Source organism: Juglans regia, chromosome 9, assembly GCF_001411555.2.
Source record: "Juglans regia cultivar Chandler chromosome 9, Walnut 2.0, whole genome shotgun sequence".
NCBI classification, from domain to species: Eukaryota; Viridiplantae; Streptophyta; class Magnoliopsida; order Fagales; family Juglandaceae; genus Juglans; species Juglans regia.
Genome location: NC_049909.1, coordinates 11,597,228 through 11,614,925, shown reverse-complemented (window position 1 = coordinate 11,614,925; position 17,698 = coordinate 11,597,228). Strand labels below are relative to the sequence as shown.

The following is a 17,698-nucleotide window of genomic DNA, read 5'->3' as shown; positions in this document are numbered from 1 at the left end:
TGAAAGTTAAAAATTAAATCTCAAAGTTATTCTTTTGCTTATGAGATCATTTTGTAGATCTGGCAATTCTTTTAAAAGAATTACAATGATTTTTCTCAAAAAATATAAAAATGTCGAGGATAGATATTAAAAAATTCAAAAATATATTAAGAAAATAGAAAATAAAATTATGGCTATCAGGGGTGTAGTCGGTCTAGTTCAGTTCAATTTTAAATATTTTTTAAAATCGAACCAGTATACATCAATTTTAAAATTTTAAGAACCGATACCAAAGCGATTCACAACCGAAATCGAAATTTTAGCAAGTGATTAACCCATATCCCTCATTTTATGTTATACTAATGTTATATTAATTTTGTATTATAAAATTAAAATTTATATGTTATATCAAATTTAACAAAAACATGAAAGACTCAAAAACGTTTTACCTTAGGCATCTTTCTATAGCTAGCTCCTTATACCTCTAAATTTTTATTAAGAGTAAAATGAAGAAGAATTAGGGAGAAACAAGATCTTGATAAAAGTGTTTGGATGAATGCAAATAAGACGTTAAAAAAATTATTTTCATAAATCATTATTCATTATCCTACATTCAACATCCTATAAAAAAAACTATATGTATAATGTATAAGAATAAATAATATCTGATGCATAGCATTCATCTAAGACATTAACATCATGATTTATTTTTCCAAATACAGGATATTAGAGATCGATCACCATTTCTACTCATTGCGTCATGTTTGGATAATTTGTCCATGTTTAGCTCCCTAGCTAGCTATCTTTCTTTCTTCAAAACACAACAACGTGACTGCAAAAGATCAAGATGGGGTGTGGGCTTTTTGTGCCGTCTGCTTGCAAGGTTTGAGACCCACACGGACACGAATGGAGATAACTACTTGCACACTCATGCATGCATGGCCGTCTTAATCCCCAACTTGTTGTTTAGTGTGTGCGTGCACGTATATGTCAACTTTGACAACCATATTGCATTCCACTTTTTTCGCTCTATTCTTCGTATTTTTAATTGGATATCATATCATTGACATATATATGATTTGATGGGCATCAAGAAGATTCATTGCTTCCTTAATTTTCTTGGTTCCTGACCTTATAATTAATCAATTTGAAACTTGTAAAAGATCTTTAAAATTAGGTCCATCTTGATATCCATTTTGGATATCATATCATTGACATATATATAATTGTAAATAATCTTTGAAGACTTGGTTATTCACATGATGAACATTCATCAAGAAAAATCAACACATCAAATTCATATCGAAAACTACAATAGACACTTGTATTCAAGAGTGGTACTTTGGCCACCCTTTAGAGGAGTGGTTGGGCTTCCTTATAAGTCACCTCATGATACTAAAAAAAAATTACATATTTGTGGTTAGGAATTTCTTGCAAAAATGGTTATTTTCTATGTTAAAATGAATCTGTTTTCGTCGTAAATGTAATGTATTCTTTTTTAAAAATAAAAATTAAAAGAAAATTGTAGAATTCTTATGTCGACATTAATTCTGTTTACACCTCGTTTGGAGATGAGTAAGTGCACTCATAGTGTTGATGATATAACACTACCAGCTCATTAGTGCTATAGAACAACCGAATAATTAAATAGCTGAATTTGCTTGCCAAGTTAGAAATAAAAACATGCAAAATAATGATAAAACGAATCAAATAATTAAATTAATGTCCTTTATGCATGCATGATGATGCATTATCGTCCTAATTGGAACCTAGCAGAATTATTGACTACGGCTGGAAATTAATTCATAAGCATAAATTATTACTACATCGTGATCACTTCGAATCTTAATATGGAAGGTATTAGTTGAATGTTAGTGGTAGTTGAATGGTGAAACTTGACAGTTTTAATAATTTATTCATTTTAGATTGAAAAGCATCATGCTTGTTAAATCATAAAAAAATATATCATGATTTAGGGCTGCGTTTGGATGCTTAAACAATCTCAGATGATCTATAAAAAAATACAGCATATGAACCCCCATACTAGGAAAGAGAATGTGGCGGATCAACACAAATAAAAAGTAGAATCAGTCACACACAATACAAAGTTTACGTAGTTCGACAACGTATTTACATTCACTGAGCTGTAGATAATTTTATCTTAAACGATAAGCAAATATACAGTGCGGCGATTGTACAAGAGAATAATATAATATATAGTAAATCCTACTCAGCGGATCGAGTCAGCTCAAGCCTCCACTCCATAGCCAATGCCTCATTGAAGATCCGCTAAAAAATCGCAGAGGATCCTTATTGGGTCGGGTCGAGTCATTAAACTGAACCGCCACAAACACAACCAAACTCCGTAGATAGAGGCCAAATAAGCATTTGTTAGCTTTGTGTGCTGGTTGAATCGTGGCTCTTCTTAATTATTGGTAGATCGGCTACATGTGGATGTTGTGGTGGGGCGCATGTCAATCGTCGATTGCTGAAAAGAAGTAAATCTGTCTATTTATATCTACAAAAAAAAAAGAATAAAATTTTTTATATATATAATGACCATGTATTACTCCTCCAACGTTCCGTTTTGTATTGGTTTTTAGGAGGTTCTCTTCATGTAAATATATATAAGGTAGCTTACAAAGCTCCATTAGGTTTGCATCATGGAAACACTTCCATAATAAAATCTATTTAGTTGATTTACAATAATTTGAACTAAACTCGACATACATATGGCACCTAAGTTGAACATTAACGAGCTAGACTCCTATAAATTTTAGGACTCAAGTAAGGTACTAATTTTACTTGTATCTAAAAGAATTAAGACAAAATATGTGTGGTAATATATATTTATATTTTTATTACAAGTCAAGTCGAATGAAGCTTATACTATTAAAATATAAAATAAATAATAAAAATTTACATATTCCTATTAGCTTAACTTTTTGGAATAAGTGACGATTTCACATGATATCAGAGCAGAAATCCTGAGTTCGAACTTTGACTGTACACTCCATCACATTTAATTAAATATTCATGTTGTACATTCCTGATCTTGCACATTTGAAGCATGAAAAAAAAAAAAAAAGTTGATTCATCTATACACGTGTCCATCTATACATACATACATATATATTGCACACCATTTAGGGCCACCAAAGAAGAAAGTTCAAAATGAAAGCAAGAGAGACGAAAAGTAGTAGAATCAAATAACATTGACCCCAACAGAACACGTATCGATGCTCTACTGTTCCATTAGCCACCAACTACAAGATGTGTTGATCGTGCGCTCAATAATCAGCACAAGAAGAACCAAGTAGTATTTAAATTCACATGTTGATTGAAGTTTGTCCATTTACTCCTTAAAGGTGATATCAGTGAGTGAAAAGAAGCTGCACAGAAAAACAATGTCGCATTGCATTCCACCAGCATAACCAATACAGTATTTTTAGAACATCACAAGCTGGAAATCATCACAGAGCATTTATCATCCTCTTCATCTCAGCAGATCTCCTGGGATCTGGTTCTTCAATTGCTCTTTCAGTGAGTACTTGCTTGATACCACCAATTGACTTCCTCTTCTGAATTTTATATTTGATCAACAACCAAGAATCGCCACAATATCAATTGTCAATTGTGTTTCCAGGAAGATAGGGGAAAAAAAGGAACAGAAGTGCCCTTGTCACAACAAATTTAAAGCCTATATAGTTATGATATTCCCAAACTCCTTGTTCTTGTACTCAGTCTTACTGACAAATGGAAACATCAGTAAAATGTATCCAATGTAGTAAAACATCAGTCTTACCGACAAACAGAGGGGTTGCACTTCACCACGGAAAGACTTCTGCAGTTGAGTTCTGAAAAGAGGATTCTCTAAAAGAACAATGGTTGGAAAGAGTTATTGCCTCTATCATCAGCTTGATAGATTGTAAAAGTACTTTTATTTGTTATGAGTAACAGAACATAAAACTACTTAAAGACCAAGTTCTTTGTTAACGTAATAGTGCGCTAATGAGTCAAATGTTTCCCAATCGCTGGCACCTATGAAATTAAGGGTGCCCTCTAAAATCTGCAGAGCTACAGCTCGTTCCATTCTAACACAGAACATTCTACCCCACCATGTAAGTCCAGAGAATCAAGTCAGAAAGCATTCTTGAATGATGGCAAATTGTTCGTAACCTACAGGAAAAAATTTCATTCTTAGAGTAAGCGATCTACTCAAGAAGCACTAAGCAACACCAAACAATTACCTGACACTTAAACAATTCAATCGATATTTTCTGAAGGTCTTCGTAAATCCTGTTGAACAAAATGCCTAACATATGCAAAAGCACCATATCTCATAGAAGGCATGAACTTGCTTTCAACACATCCATTTATAAATGCATATTTAAGCTAAGGGAAAACCATTTGCGAATCAGTTTTAAACAGTTCACCTTCATCTCACATCGCTGAGGCTATCTTTGGGAGGAGAAACTGCATGAAAAATAATTTAATTTTATAAGAAAAAAAAAAAATGAATGTTATTAAATTACAGCTCTAACCATGAAAAGTCAACTTTTATTTGCACAATACAAAGCCAACAGAATCAAAGTTGGCATGCTGGGCCATTTGAATCTTGGTTTCCTGTGCGAGGACTCACAAGGAAAAAATAAGCAGAGTCAATGGCCAAACACATGCCACAAATCAAAGTAGGAGAAATGGCAAGGCCAAGATAATAGGGTGAGAGGGATAAGGCTGGCAGTAGATGGGTCCAGAATGGATTTTACCATATCCAGATGGGCGCACAAAATGCTGGATGGAAACAGTAGAGATAGCCACTAACCTTCTTAGCTTACAAGGAAATGGAATTGGATCCCTAAAAAGATTGTTGGTACTAGTTTTAAATTTTGTTTTTTAATATAAGTAAACATCCGTAAAAAATAAGTTGGTACTAGTTTTAAACGACTTGGAACTAAGTGAGGCAAAACAGAGGTTGGTTTTTGTACACATTTTTTACTGTTTCCACACTAAATTTTTAATGCCAAATGTAAAGCCAAGATCGTCTGTGAACCTTCTCGAGTTGGATACCAAAGTACAGAACCCAAAGTTGTAAGTTGCAGTGGCCACGGGCATCAACTATGTAATTCGCCGTAGGAAAGCATAATCTCTTCCAAGTTCCATTTTGTTACTTTCACACTGAAAGTGATTGAATACATTACTCTTCTGTATATACAGAACCTTCTCTTTATAGATAACTTGTGAGAATGAATAAAAATTGGCAGTTGTACCATTCTTTTTTTTTTTGTTGTTGATCGGTGAAAAAAACAATTGGCAGTTGTCCTATTCTATTATATACTTTAGATGATCTCCACACCAAGCATGGACTGCAGTGTGCAATGCCAGGATTCACTTCTCAACACATTTAGGCAAAACAATCCAAAGCATAGAGCAAGAGGGTTGTGGGCAACTTCAGCTATTGACATCAGCAATGTTTAGTAAAGAGGATATGAAGATCCCCCGGGAAATGGTCCTCTTCACTATGTAGGCACCTTCCCAGTCCAATAATGAATGTAATGCATTCACTTCGAGTGTAGAAAAAAGATGAAAAATAAAAGAAAAATAAAATTAATAAGAAACTAGGGATGGCAAATCGTGTTTTCGGGTCGTGTTCTCAAGTCATGAACATTTGACCATATAGGTCAACCCGAACCCAACCCATTAAGCTAAACATGTCAAACTTCCAAACTCTAACCCAACCCATTTAGATAACGGGTCGTGTCGTGTCACCCATTTTGACCCATTTAATAATTAATTAGAAATATGTTAACACGACAAGACTCCTTTGAACCTTTTTGTTTCATGTAAATGAGTTGAACTACAACGCATAATTCATTTGACCGGATTAAGGTAATTTCATATAAAAGTTAAAATCTATATTTATTAATAACCACAATATCTTAAAAAATATATATCAATATTTTTCAAATTTTAATATATAATAAAACCAATATTACAAACCATACAATAACAGATATAAGCATAGGTCTAAAATTACAATAAAAAACATAAGTATACTAAGAAATACCAATATTACAACTTAACAATAATTAAATTTTAATTTTGAAATAAATTCTAAACAGGTCAAAATGGGTTGATTTTGTATTAAGCAGGTTGACCCGTTATTGACTTGTTAATAATTCGTGTCTTAACGGGTTAACCCGTTTTGATCCGAACCCGTTAACATCAAATCCAAACCTGCTAATTTCGTGTCGTGTTTGTGTTGGGTTCATAGGTCGTGTCACATATTGCCACCCCTATAAGAAACCATCGAATCACCAAATTTCAATCTCCAAAGAAACTGAGTTTAATCAGGATCTCTTATAGGTCATGTCCTGTTCATTAAGGTTATTTTGAGAAATAAATAAACGAATCTCATTCTTTCATCAGAGCACTTACGTGGGAACCAAGAAAAGAAGAATATTGAGCACTGGTGCAGAACTTTTAACACCAGTTTTCCCTTTTGTATGACACCAAAGTTCTATTTACCTCTGGGAAGAGTATCATAAGATCGTTTTTAAAGAATTGCCATGCTAGCAGTGCAAGTTGTAGTGATGTAACGGGTTTGGAAAGATGGGCAATCATCTAAATTATCCTAAAATATCCTAAAACCTTGCACAGTTAGCCAAGCATTTGAGGAGCAAGACATGACAAGAATTGCACACGTATCTAGGTAGAAACAAAGTAATGGAGTTATACCTTGGGAACCACTCCGGATTAGGAAACCCTAGATTCTGTGAGTGAAGCAAAGCAGCTCTCATACCTATCCCGAAGGACCTCATCTGGCATTGAGTCATCAGCATGTTTTTCTCCTTTAATAAAACATACCATAGCTTATGAAGATCATCCCATGACTTCAGTCGTAGTTTGGAAACCTTCCAACATAGACCTGACAGCATTAAATCATCATTTGGAAACTATTTCAATATATATCATAAGGAAAATACACAAGAACCAGACTTGGAATTGTTATAGAATGATAACCTCAAGTGCAAAATGACTTCAGACTACATCAGATTTATCTTCAAAAAAATGAAATAACTTCAAAATACTAACTTTAAATCATTTTATAAACCTATAGAAAAATGCTCCTGAGGTATTTCTTTGAGCTCATTGATTCCAAGTATAGTAGCGCTTGGGAGGGGGGGCTGGTGTTTTAAGAAAGTACAAGGGTCATATGAAGTGGAGTTGCGGAAATTTATTAGACGAGGATGGGGGGTTTCTCTAGACACATAAGATTTGAGGTGGGTAATGGTTCCAGGATTTGCTTTTGACATGCCTTATGGTGCGGTGATATGGCCATCAAAGAAGCCTTCCCTACAGTATATAGGTTTGCGTACAAGCAAGAGGCTTCAGTGGCTGCTGATGTATTGATTGTCTCTGGTGGTGCTCTTCAATGGAATGTCAACTTTCTTAGGGCAGCCCATGATTGGGAGGTTGGTTCCCTTACAGAATTCTTTAACCTGTTGTTACGTTGTAGTCTATGGCCGCAAGAACAGAAGAGGCAGACAAGATGTTCTGGAGTCCTTCCAAGAGAGGAAAATTCTCGGTACGTTCATTCTATGAGGTCATCACCTCTCAAAATGGTATTTCCTTCCCTTGGAGGACCATTTGGAGTAGTAAGATATCACTCAAGGCTTTTTTTCAGTTTGCATAGACAGCTTCTTTAGGGAAGATCTTAAGCATGGACAACTTAAGGAAACGCCAGGTCATTAAATTGTATTGGCGTTGAATGTGCAAAAAATTGTAAAAACAGTCGATCGTTTGCTACTTCACTGAGAGATTGCAAGTGCCTTGTGGAATGATTTCTTCGGGAGAGTTGGATTAGTATGGGTAATGCCCAAAAGGGTGGTTAATCTTCCTGCAAACTTGAGAGGTTTTTATGTCAATCCTCAAGTCACAGAAGTGTGGAAGATGGTCCCTATATGCTTAGGGTGGTGTATTTGGAGGGAAAGGAATGATAAGAATTTCAAAGATTGAGAACAGTCTCTAGATGAACTTAGAAGTCTCTTCACCAATACTTTGTTTTTATGGGCAATGGTTATAGATTCCAATGGGCTATGTCGACAGGATTTCCTTGTAACTGTATCTCTTTCTAATACTTAGCAAGGTGCTTTTTCTTATTTGCGTCGGTGTACTTGGGTTAACCCTATTTATCATTCATGTATAAATTTTTTATATACCTATCAAAAATAGAAAATAGAAAAAAATAAAAGAAGAAGAAGACAACCCGGATATATCTTATAGCATAGGGCCATGAGCCCATGAAAAATAAATTATCACAAGTAGTAAAGCCAATGAATAAGCAGAATCAAGGAAAATGAAAGGACTGTACAATAGACAACCTGTTTGTCATCATCTGTGCTTCTATCTGCCTCAAAGAACTCTTTCAGAGGGTTTCTCGCTGCAGAAGCAGCTGTCGCAGCAGATACTTCGGATTTAGCTGCAGCAAATGGCGTTCTCCCAAAAACTCTTGACAAAAACATGATAGTAATCATAGCACTGCAACAGCAGATTAGAAGAAAGGAAAAAAAAAAAAAAAATCAGCGAAAATTCTCGCTGCCATTGTTCCTCCCAAAACACGAACTAGACCGCCCGATTCCTCTATTTGTCTTCCGAATATAAATAAAAGAAATGATAGTTGAGTGGCGCAAGTGCCGTATAAGAACGCGTATAATTTTTTAATAAAAGATTCTATTTTTTTTAAAACGAATGTAAAATATTTATACGAGTTCTTCTGGGCATCAGCCTATAGCCGCAGCACATCAGTGCTGTGATTTTTTTTTTTTTTTCATCCAATACATTTAGTGTACAGAGTGTGTTATGCACAGTAAAATACTATTTATATTTTCTCTATTTATACAGTATTACTAAAAACAAATGGAATGACCCAGAATCTTTTTGTCAAACAGATAGAACGCGGATAGGAGGTGGACGGGGTTACTAAACGAGTAAAATGAAAATCAACATTGAGAGTAAACAAACTCAAATCTGAGTTTCTTAACATGGGTACTCAAGAACAAAGTGGAACTGAATAGATAAATGAACAGTAAAGAGAATCCAATCCGAAAATCTTGATTGAGAAAAAAACAAGATGAGCCAAGGCTAAATTAATGAATAATTTTTGGCATCAGCCACTGTTTCGCATCAGCCGATCGCACACCTTACGTGTCCATTTCATAATTGCGTTTCCCTCCCTCAGACTCAATTCACATTTGAAAACACTTTCACTCTCTTCCCCCGCGTCGCCCCAGCTCTCCTCCCCTCTCCGTTTCTTTTGTTCCTCCCCCTCGGTCGCCCCTACCCCCACCACCCACGTCGACATCCACTCCCCCACTCCCCCACCCCCGCATCTCCCCCCTCAGTTTCCTCCATGAGGTGGCCTTGATTCCATCACCTTGGGTCTTCTATAGAGTTGGCTTGCGGTGACTTTTCACCTAACTCACATGCTCGGCGAAGGTGGCTTTGGACCCGTATACAAGGTATGATTAAATTCAGCTGTAATTTGGGTTTCCAAAGAAATTTAAACTTTAAACTCTGTATGGTTTCTGAGAAAGTTTAAGATGTAAGTTTAAGATGTAAGATTAAGATGTTCCCCCCTCGTCCTGCTGGAAACATAAATATCCAGATTTTAATGTAATGGGAAATGAATTAATGATGTGCCTGTTTTATCAAATTTCTGGTATTTTCTCATTTTTTTTGAAATAGAACAGAGCGTGAGAGGACGAAAATGCCTCATCCTCTATAATCTTTGCAAATTACATTTTGGGAGGTGCTGGGTGCGTAAAAAGTAGTACGTCTTTTGGGAAATAATAGTGAAGGAGATAAAGATTAATGAGGCAAGGAATGAAACTAACTTGGTCGGTGAATTAGGAACAACTTAATCATATTGGTATACAACGGAAAAATGAGATTTTAGAAAATAGAGGAGGTTTCTGAAAATTTGTGGGAATAATTTAGAACATAAGATACAACCACTAATATTATACACATGAATATTACCAATTTAGAAGATAGTATAGAATCATTGATATCATGTACATCATATGTATATGTTTAATAGTTAAGCCACTTGCCTGAGAGTAGTATTTCTATAGTGTTAAATTATTAAATTTGTAGAAGCATATTTTTCCACACTTGAGTTTACATTCCAAATGATAATAATTTACCAAGCTTTCTCATGTTTTGGGCTAGACCTTTGGATCCCAAGGGAGAGAGCTTCTTTGTTATCAAAGTAACCTACTAACCTCAAAGGGCAATTGAAACTTCTTTTAAGTTTTGGGATTCTTTTGGTAATAGGGGAAGTTGATTGATGAGAGAGAGATCACGGTGAAAAAGCTCTGACACAGCTCAACCCAAGGGGAGAAAGTGTTTAAAAATGAGGCTATGTTGTTGGCACGCATTCAGCATCGGGATGTTGTGAATTTGTTGGGGTATTGTGTCCATATGGTGGAGAAGCTACACGTTTATGAGTATGTCTCCAATGAGAGCCTTGACAAACTTCTATTCAGTAAGTTCTCTGTGACTCTCTGCTACTTTCCTTTATTAACATTCTTCTTCTTGTTTTCTCTCATTTGCACTCACTTACTAGTAGATTTTTATTTAAAAGTGAAATGAAACTGAAAGAGGCCTTATGTGTAGGTTCTAAGTTCATAGCTAATAACAGCAGTTATAGTAGTAGTTTGTAGTTCTCCCCATTATATTTCTCTGTTTGCTAGCCATGTATAGTTCATGCAGGGGAATTTTTTCTTTGCTTTATTCTTTGACCATCTGTTGCCTGCACTATGTTAATCTAAATAACAGCAACTGAGTTTTGAAACAGATAATTTTTTTTTTCTTAGTTCACGGGATTATTGGTTGATTATTTTGGATAGATTATTTTGGAAACTCATCCTTATTAAAATGACTTAGAATTAAAAGAATGCCGAATTCTTTTGAAACAAAAATTAAAAGAATGCTGAATTGTTTTTAGTATGTCTATGCACATTCTAAGTTGGGCTGGAGGCCAAGTTTAGAATTTCCCAAGTTGACAGTTGGGCAACAAGTAGAATTTGATTTAACAACCTTTAGACACGATCATAATCAGACAAGCTCAAATGGGAAGACCTCTGTCAGAGATATTATAATGTACCACAAGAGGTCCATCCGATTAAAGTTAGAATGAAATGTAAATGGGAAGACATTTGGATTAAAATCATCCACTGATAATTGTAGCTGTTTTGTGGTAGAAATAATTTTTTCGAATCTTCTTTTCTCTATGATAGGCCATTTTGTCATGCCATCTCTCCCAATAGCATTCAATTTAGCCTTAGCAGCTGTGCCCCTAAAATTAAGCTCCTGTTAGTTATGAAGCCTTTAGCTTGATCATTTATGATTCAAATGTTTTTAACAGGTTTATGGGTCGACAATGTCGGGGACAAATAGCCATGCTTTCTTTAACAGACCTGTTGGTACTTAATTTTCTGGGTTTGAGCAGCAGCGAGCTAGCAAGAAGAACTTGCAAATGAAGACTTAATTATAAGTGCATGCTTAGCCAACGATATTGTACTTCTCAAGTTGTGACCTTTGTAATTAGCTTTAAATGAAAAGTTGTGTAATGAAAACAACTTAAGCTGCAGTCTGGTTTCCTTACTTTTCAATGAAATCTGTATATTCATATTGGTAACATTATGTTTATTGTATATTGGATCTATGTTGCAAAATTGCATAGAAATTATGATACAAGAATGATGCCTCATCTTGCCAAATTCCCTCATCTCATTCACATGAAATAAACTTATACTGCTTAGTCTCCAACAGGTATAAATTAAAATTGTAAAAGAACTAATTAATACATAGCAAATGAAAATCTGGTCTTATCGTCCATTCCAATCTGGTCTTTTGTTCTTCCTCATCTGTCAACCACCTTTTGAATGCTGCAGTAAATTTGAAGAGAGGAAAAAAACAACTTTAGCATTGTGAAAGCAACTCGAACTCTACTATAGCATACGAGAAAGCCATAATGAGGAACATTTGACTAATGATAAACCAGAAAAAAGAGGTTGGACTTACAAGAATACCATCATAACGTGATCAGAAAATGCTACCAAAACATCCTCTCCAAGAGGTACAAAAATTACACAAACTTCCATGGGTCAGGAAGTTGTTAACCGAGAATAACATTGCTTATTTTTATACTCTCAGCATTTCCTACAATTTCACAAAAAAGTATAAACAAACAAATCTATACAAAAACTTGCTTAATGAAGCAATAATATATGATCTATATTATGTTATACCACTAGTACTTACAGAATTATAATACATGCATTTGTACCCTACAATAATATCATTAATAATATTATTGAAAGTCTCCTCATGAGTTTAGTATTAACTGCTTCGACTTCTGTTATATTTGTGATCTTGCATTTGAGAATTACATAGATATATTTATAATTACAGTTTTTGGTGACTATAGTTGATTCAACTATTAATTATTAGTACTGACAACCTGGAGAGGAAATAATCACCTCATATATGCATTTGTGTTGAATATAAATGCTCTGATTAGACACCACCAAATGACATAAAAGTAGTAAAAAAAAAAGTTTTCAAGTTGGTCTTGCACATAGATATCCCTATATTGTGCAGAAAACGTAAAAACAAAATAATAAATAATAAAAAAAACACCTCGAAATCTTATAAAAGAGAGTCAGAACCTCTTATAAGGCTCATAAGCTCAAAGAACCAACAAGCATGACCTTTGACATATCAACATCAAGCATTAGCCTCAAAGGAAAACATTTCTCTTTTCTCAGTAACAAAATACTTGGCTAAATGACAACAATAGTAAACAGAAATTAACCAAATTCAGCAGTACAATGGCTGGAGTAAGGATTGACCTATGATGTTTATGCATTCTGCATAAAAACTGACTCTGGGCTTCTAACTGATTTTTTTTAATGTTAACTTAAATAATTAGATTTGCATAAAAATGTGTCTACTGAACTCCAACTTCGTAAAACATGAATACATATAGAAATCTATCTAGCATGCTCCATCAATTTTCAAGTGTGCTTTGTCCTCCCTGGAATTTGAAAGTAGTCAAACCAAACATTGGGCAGCAATTGAAAAGAACAGAGATAAACAACATAGAAAAATCACTTCTAAATACCCCAAGTAACAAAATAAAACAAACTGAACACTGGAATCATGAACAGAAAGATGCCATTCACACTTGCAGCAACTTTTGCTACACAATGTACACAGAGATAAACCTCGTTTAACAAAAATTCTCACTTCACTGATACTTACTAGGAATATCTTGCACTCAATGATTACAAATTGATGGCCGAATTCTTCGTCATAATTGCCATCTCAAAAGTAGATTAAAAGGAGAGAACATCCATCTAGGCATTACCTAAATATGAATACCAACACGCTAATCTAGTACAAAATATAGTCAATAATTACATTGTTTCTGATCTATCATTTAAACTTAAAACTATTGAATTTATAAGTTTGCATATATCTTACCAATACTGCCCCCAATCTCTGCAATAATGAATATGATGTTCCAGCAAGGCCAACCTCTGGACAGAATCATGGAAACCACGCAAGTCAGTGTACATCATTAAGTCAAATAATCTGGGCAACTTTCAAGTAATAGCATTAATCTTTGGGGAGGAAAAAACTGTAACCTGGAATGCATTACCTAATAAAGGGGGGGAAGATAAACGAGTATAAAATCTGCACATATGGCCATTACCTAAGAAAGGGAATAAGAGGAAGTACACATTCCAAATAAAAAGTGAGAATTTCTGAAAAGTCACATACTCTGAAGAATGAAATAAGATATACTTAAAATATATCTAGAAACGCAGCTCGTTCGTTATTGCCACAACAAATGGGATCGATGCCCAATCTTTCCTTACCCATTTTCACTCAAATATTCATACAATAAATTTTGAAATGAGAATGGAAAGAAAGCAAACCTTTGCATGTTGCCGGTCAAACCAAAAGAAACAGTTAACCAACGAACACAATCATGCTACCAAAAACCAGCTGCAGGTAGTCGGCTCATGGCACCAAAACACCCCACCTCTCCAAGAGGTACAAAAAATAAGCCGTTGCATCTCCACAAAAAACCTTACCTTTGGCATATTTACAAAGTACACCAAAACTAGACCAAGAGGTAAGCAAATACATTTTGAATACCAGCCCATATCCTCTCAAAGAGGTACAAAAATTACACCGGAAGCATATTGGCAAACTACACACAACCCTCCCCAAGAGGAACAAAAATGAAACACATCAACAGACACAAAAACAGCAACTCAATTATGGCGGCACATCTGAAAGAAAACAACTATAATGTAAACAAACTTTTAATTATGCAATCAATCTTTAATCGAAAAAATATATACTCAAAGACACATTTAACCAATAGCTGAAGACCTCCTGATTTTCTGATGGTATCGATTGTGTGACAATGCTATTTTGTGTCCCAACACCAACCCCATCATCAAATTGGTGGTGTTGAGATCCCAGGGTGTCACCCAATTGTGTTTCATCATCCAATATTTTCCTGCAAGCCTAAGTTAAAAAACAAAAAATAGACATAGATTAGAAAAAGAATAATAACTAGTAACTGAAACTTGGAAAGTGCACTACCTTTCTCTTTCTTGCCATCTTCTCCACGGGCGGAACCTTTCTCTTACTTGGAGGTCTCCCTTTCCCTCGAACCACGTGGGGGCTTAATATCTTTTTACCCTTATCTGTGACTACGTTAGGTCCAACATTCGTTGACTCGAATCTCGACCCAAATGTTGCATCATCACATTTTGAATCAAAGTCATCGACATAACGCAGAAATGCATTGACACGCTCATCACTTGGGGATATTTTAGTTGCCAATTTCATGCATCTTGAAACCACCATCTCATACCTCCGTGCATCTCCACTGGCCCGCAAGTCATCATAACTACTTTTAATCAATGTGTATCTCCTCTTCTCGTCCTTCCTCCAGCGATCCAAGACATATTTATCTGGTAGCACATTAATTCGGGACAACTGAAAAACTTTAAGTGCATGCCTACATAAAATTCCCCTTGTCTCAAACAATGCACACGTGCATTTTAACTCGCACTCCTCTTCATTATAATAAAGTGTGTAGTGGACTATTTTGTTGCAGTCATCAATAGAGATTTCATCCAAGACATCAAAGGTAGAAATGCACCCTTGCTTGCTTACCATTGTGCAATTACAACACATTAGGCCAATCAATTCATTTTGGAACTCTTTAAACTTTGCATTTGTGTATACATTCTGAAACTGCTTCTCAAAGTTGAAAGGGGAAACGCAGGGGATCGTTTGGTTACTGGAGTGGAAATCAGCCGTTGTCTCTACCTCCACCTTCTTTCTTAGAGCATTATCAAATTGGTCCACGAATTCCTTCAAGGTAGTACCGGAATGGACATACCCGTCGAAAAAAGCATTCATGCTTTCTGACCGTTGTGTCGTGCTCATACCAGCCCAAAATACATCCTTCAAGTAAACCGGAACCCAAAAAGTCCTTTCCTCATATAAGGACTCGAGCCAATTATTGCCTCTAAGATCATACTTGTCAAGAAGTTGACCCCACCTCTCCTCAAATTCCGTGCAGGTCTGTGAATCATACAATGCAGCCTGAATGGAGGTCTTCAACCCTGTGCTGAAATGGGAGTGAGATCCTAACTTCTCTGGAAGTTTGCGCATTATATGCCATAGACAATATCTATGGCGGGTTTCCGGAAATACAATCGAAATTGCGTTCTTCATTGCTCGGTCTTGGTCGGTTATGATGGCTTTAGGCGCTCGACCATTCATGCAAGCCAACCACATGCGGAACAACCAAACAAAGGAATGCGTGTCCTCGCTTGACAGCAACCCCGCCCCTAGTAGTATGGACTGCCCATGATGGTTAACACCAACAAATGGAGCGAAAGGCATCCCGTACCGGTTTGTTAGGTACGTTGTATCGAAGGTTACAACGTCTCCGAAATACTCATAGGCCGCTCGACTCCGTGCATCAGCCCAAAACACATTCCGTAACCTTCCCTCATCATCGACGTCCATGGAAGAAACGAAACCATCATTTTGATATCTCATTCTTTGGAAATACTCATTAAGGGCTTCGCCACCTCCTTTACCCAATCTTAAGTGTCTAGCCTTGTCAATGAAATTACGACAATCTCTCTCTTGAAATTCTAGATTCTCAAAACCCCCCGCGTCAACGACAAGAGAAAAATAATTCTTGTTCATTCGAATACCGGCTCTATCATTGAGGTCGAGGATCCTTTGACTGTAGTCATCTAGGCGCTTGTGAGATCGCAAAAGTCTTGTCTTCTTGGGGCTGACAGTAATGTGGTTGTGCACATTTTCAACTGTGGTGATAACCCATTTCTCATTCTTGTTCAACGTCGCATTTACCTTCGCTTTACAATCCGTTTTAGTTGTTGCACGTGGCTTCGAGATATTAATGTTCTTAGATACGTATTTTCCGCCACGAGCACAACCAATAGTCACATACACAGGCCTTCCATCATCATCTCTCTTAGTCCTCTGTGTCCTTACACCAAATCCCTCTTGTTTGGCATATTGCTTATAGTAGGCCGTAAGCTCATTGTCACTCTTAAATTCCATACCGGGTCTTGGTGCTTCAACCCGCATCTCATCTTCCGGAACAACAGTGGTACCCTCTAAATCTTCATCCATGTCGAATAACATTTCTAAACATAGAAACATAGGGATGAATTAGCATCAATTCAATATTAGCGGCATTAAAGTGAAAGAAACAAAAAGTGTAATACCCTCAGCAACATCAGAAAATGTACTTCCAACATTTTCTTCAAATTGTGGAAATTCAGAAAATTCTTGCCTAAAGTTCTCCGGATTACTCGGCGGTGGAGGGTAGGGCATATTTACATCAAAATTATGCTGCAATTATGCAAGTAATTAGATTAATGAGTACATCAAACACACTTTTTCAAAAAATAAAAGACATCAACCTGCACACTCACATGGTAATCTTTTGGATCTCCAAATGTATTTTGAGGCGTCATTAATGATTGTGAATTCGAAGTCGAAGGCCTGGGTGCCATTCCATCTTCCTCTTCCCCCATCACACTAATTCTATGAATATCTTCCGAGACTTTAAAAGGGAAGCACATGATGACAAAAGAAGAAAAATGAACATTAAAGTCTCATAATTGATAACAGTAAAAAAAATAAAAAGAAAAAAGAATCTGAAAAGTAAAAAAAATAAAAAAAATAGTTAAGTTAAGCATAAGGGGACACTATATCATTCCTGCATTCATCAACATTAACATTATTTTCCAAAGAAAGCATTCCAAAAAATTAACATTATTTGGAATTGATTACTCAAGATATTGTCGATGAAAACGAAAGAAGTTACTTCTAACGGCTAGCCGTCAAATTACAAAGTCTTTGGCAGATTATTTCATCAAATACCAAACCAGCCCCTTTAACATATTTAGTACAACCAATATCATACTAGATAGTTAGTGCTAATACTATAGTGTTTTATGTGGCGTTTTGTGGAAAGTAAAAATTAAAGCTACAACTTTATGTGGGGAAAGGTTGGACTCTGGGCTGTATTCCCATTTTTCTCCCCAGAAATGGACCTTCCTGGTCACACACA

General features: G+C 35.8%; 2 protein-coding genes across 2 annotated transcripts; both read right to left on the bottom strand.

Annotated features, from left to right (window-relative positions):
• Positions 1-2,967: 2,967 nt before the first annotated feature.
• Positions 2,968-8,746, bottom strand: LOC108991178. Its single transcript, XM_035693837.1, has 4 exons — positions 8,354-8,746; positions 6,631-6,907; positions 4,230-4,278; positions 2,968-3,599 (listed from the first exon to the last, which is right to left on the bottom strand). Exons 1-4 carry the CDS (start codon positions 8,514-8,516, stop codon positions 3,453-3,455), a joined length of 636 nt encoding a protein of 211 aa, XP_035549730.1. The 5' UTR covers positions 8,517-8,746; the 3' UTR covers positions 2,968-3,452.
• A 3,982-nt stretch (positions 8,747-12,728) lies between these two features.
• LOC108991177 (protein FAR1-RELATED SEQUENCE 5-like) lies at positions 12,729-17,159 on the bottom strand. Its single transcript, XM_035693836.1, has 6 exons — positions 17,058-17,159; positions 16,848-16,974; positions 14,671-16,766; positions 14,424-14,592; positions 13,534-13,589; positions 12,729-12,830 (listed from the first exon to the last, which is right to left on the bottom strand). The coding sequence occupies exons 1-6, from the start codon at positions 17,157-17,159 to the stop codon at positions 12,729-12,731; spliced, it is 2,652 nt and encodes an 883-aa protein (XP_035549729.1).
• Positions 17,160-17,698: the final 539 nt, after the last annotated feature.

Bases quoted from the DNA above. Each gene is read 5' to 3' on its own strand.
- LOC108991178 (XM_035693837.1), bottom strand. From the start codon at position 8,516: ATGATTACTATCATGTTTTTGTCAAGAGTTTTTGGGAGAACGCCATTT. The intron at 6,908-8,353 runs GTACAGTCCTTT...TAATGCTGTCAG, and splicing joins TGACAAACAGGTTGTCTATT to GTCTATGTTGGAAGGTTTCC. The intron at 4,279-6,630 runs GTTTTAGGATAT...TTTGTTCAACAG, and splicing joins TGCTTGGCTAACTGTGCAAG to GATTTACGAAGACCTTCAGA.
- LOC108991177 (XM_035693836.1), bottom strand. From the start codon at position 17,159: ATGGGGGAAGAGGAAGATGGAATGGCACCCAGGCCTTCGACTTCGAAT. The intron at 16,975-17,057 runs GTGAGTGTGCAG...GCATAATTGCAG, and splicing joins GAGATCCAAAAGATTACCAT to CATAATTTTGATGTAAATAT. The intron at 12,831-13,533 runs GTAAGATATATG...GTTGTCATTTAG, and splicing joins AGAGATTGGGGGCAGTATTG to CCAAGTATTTTGTTACTGAG.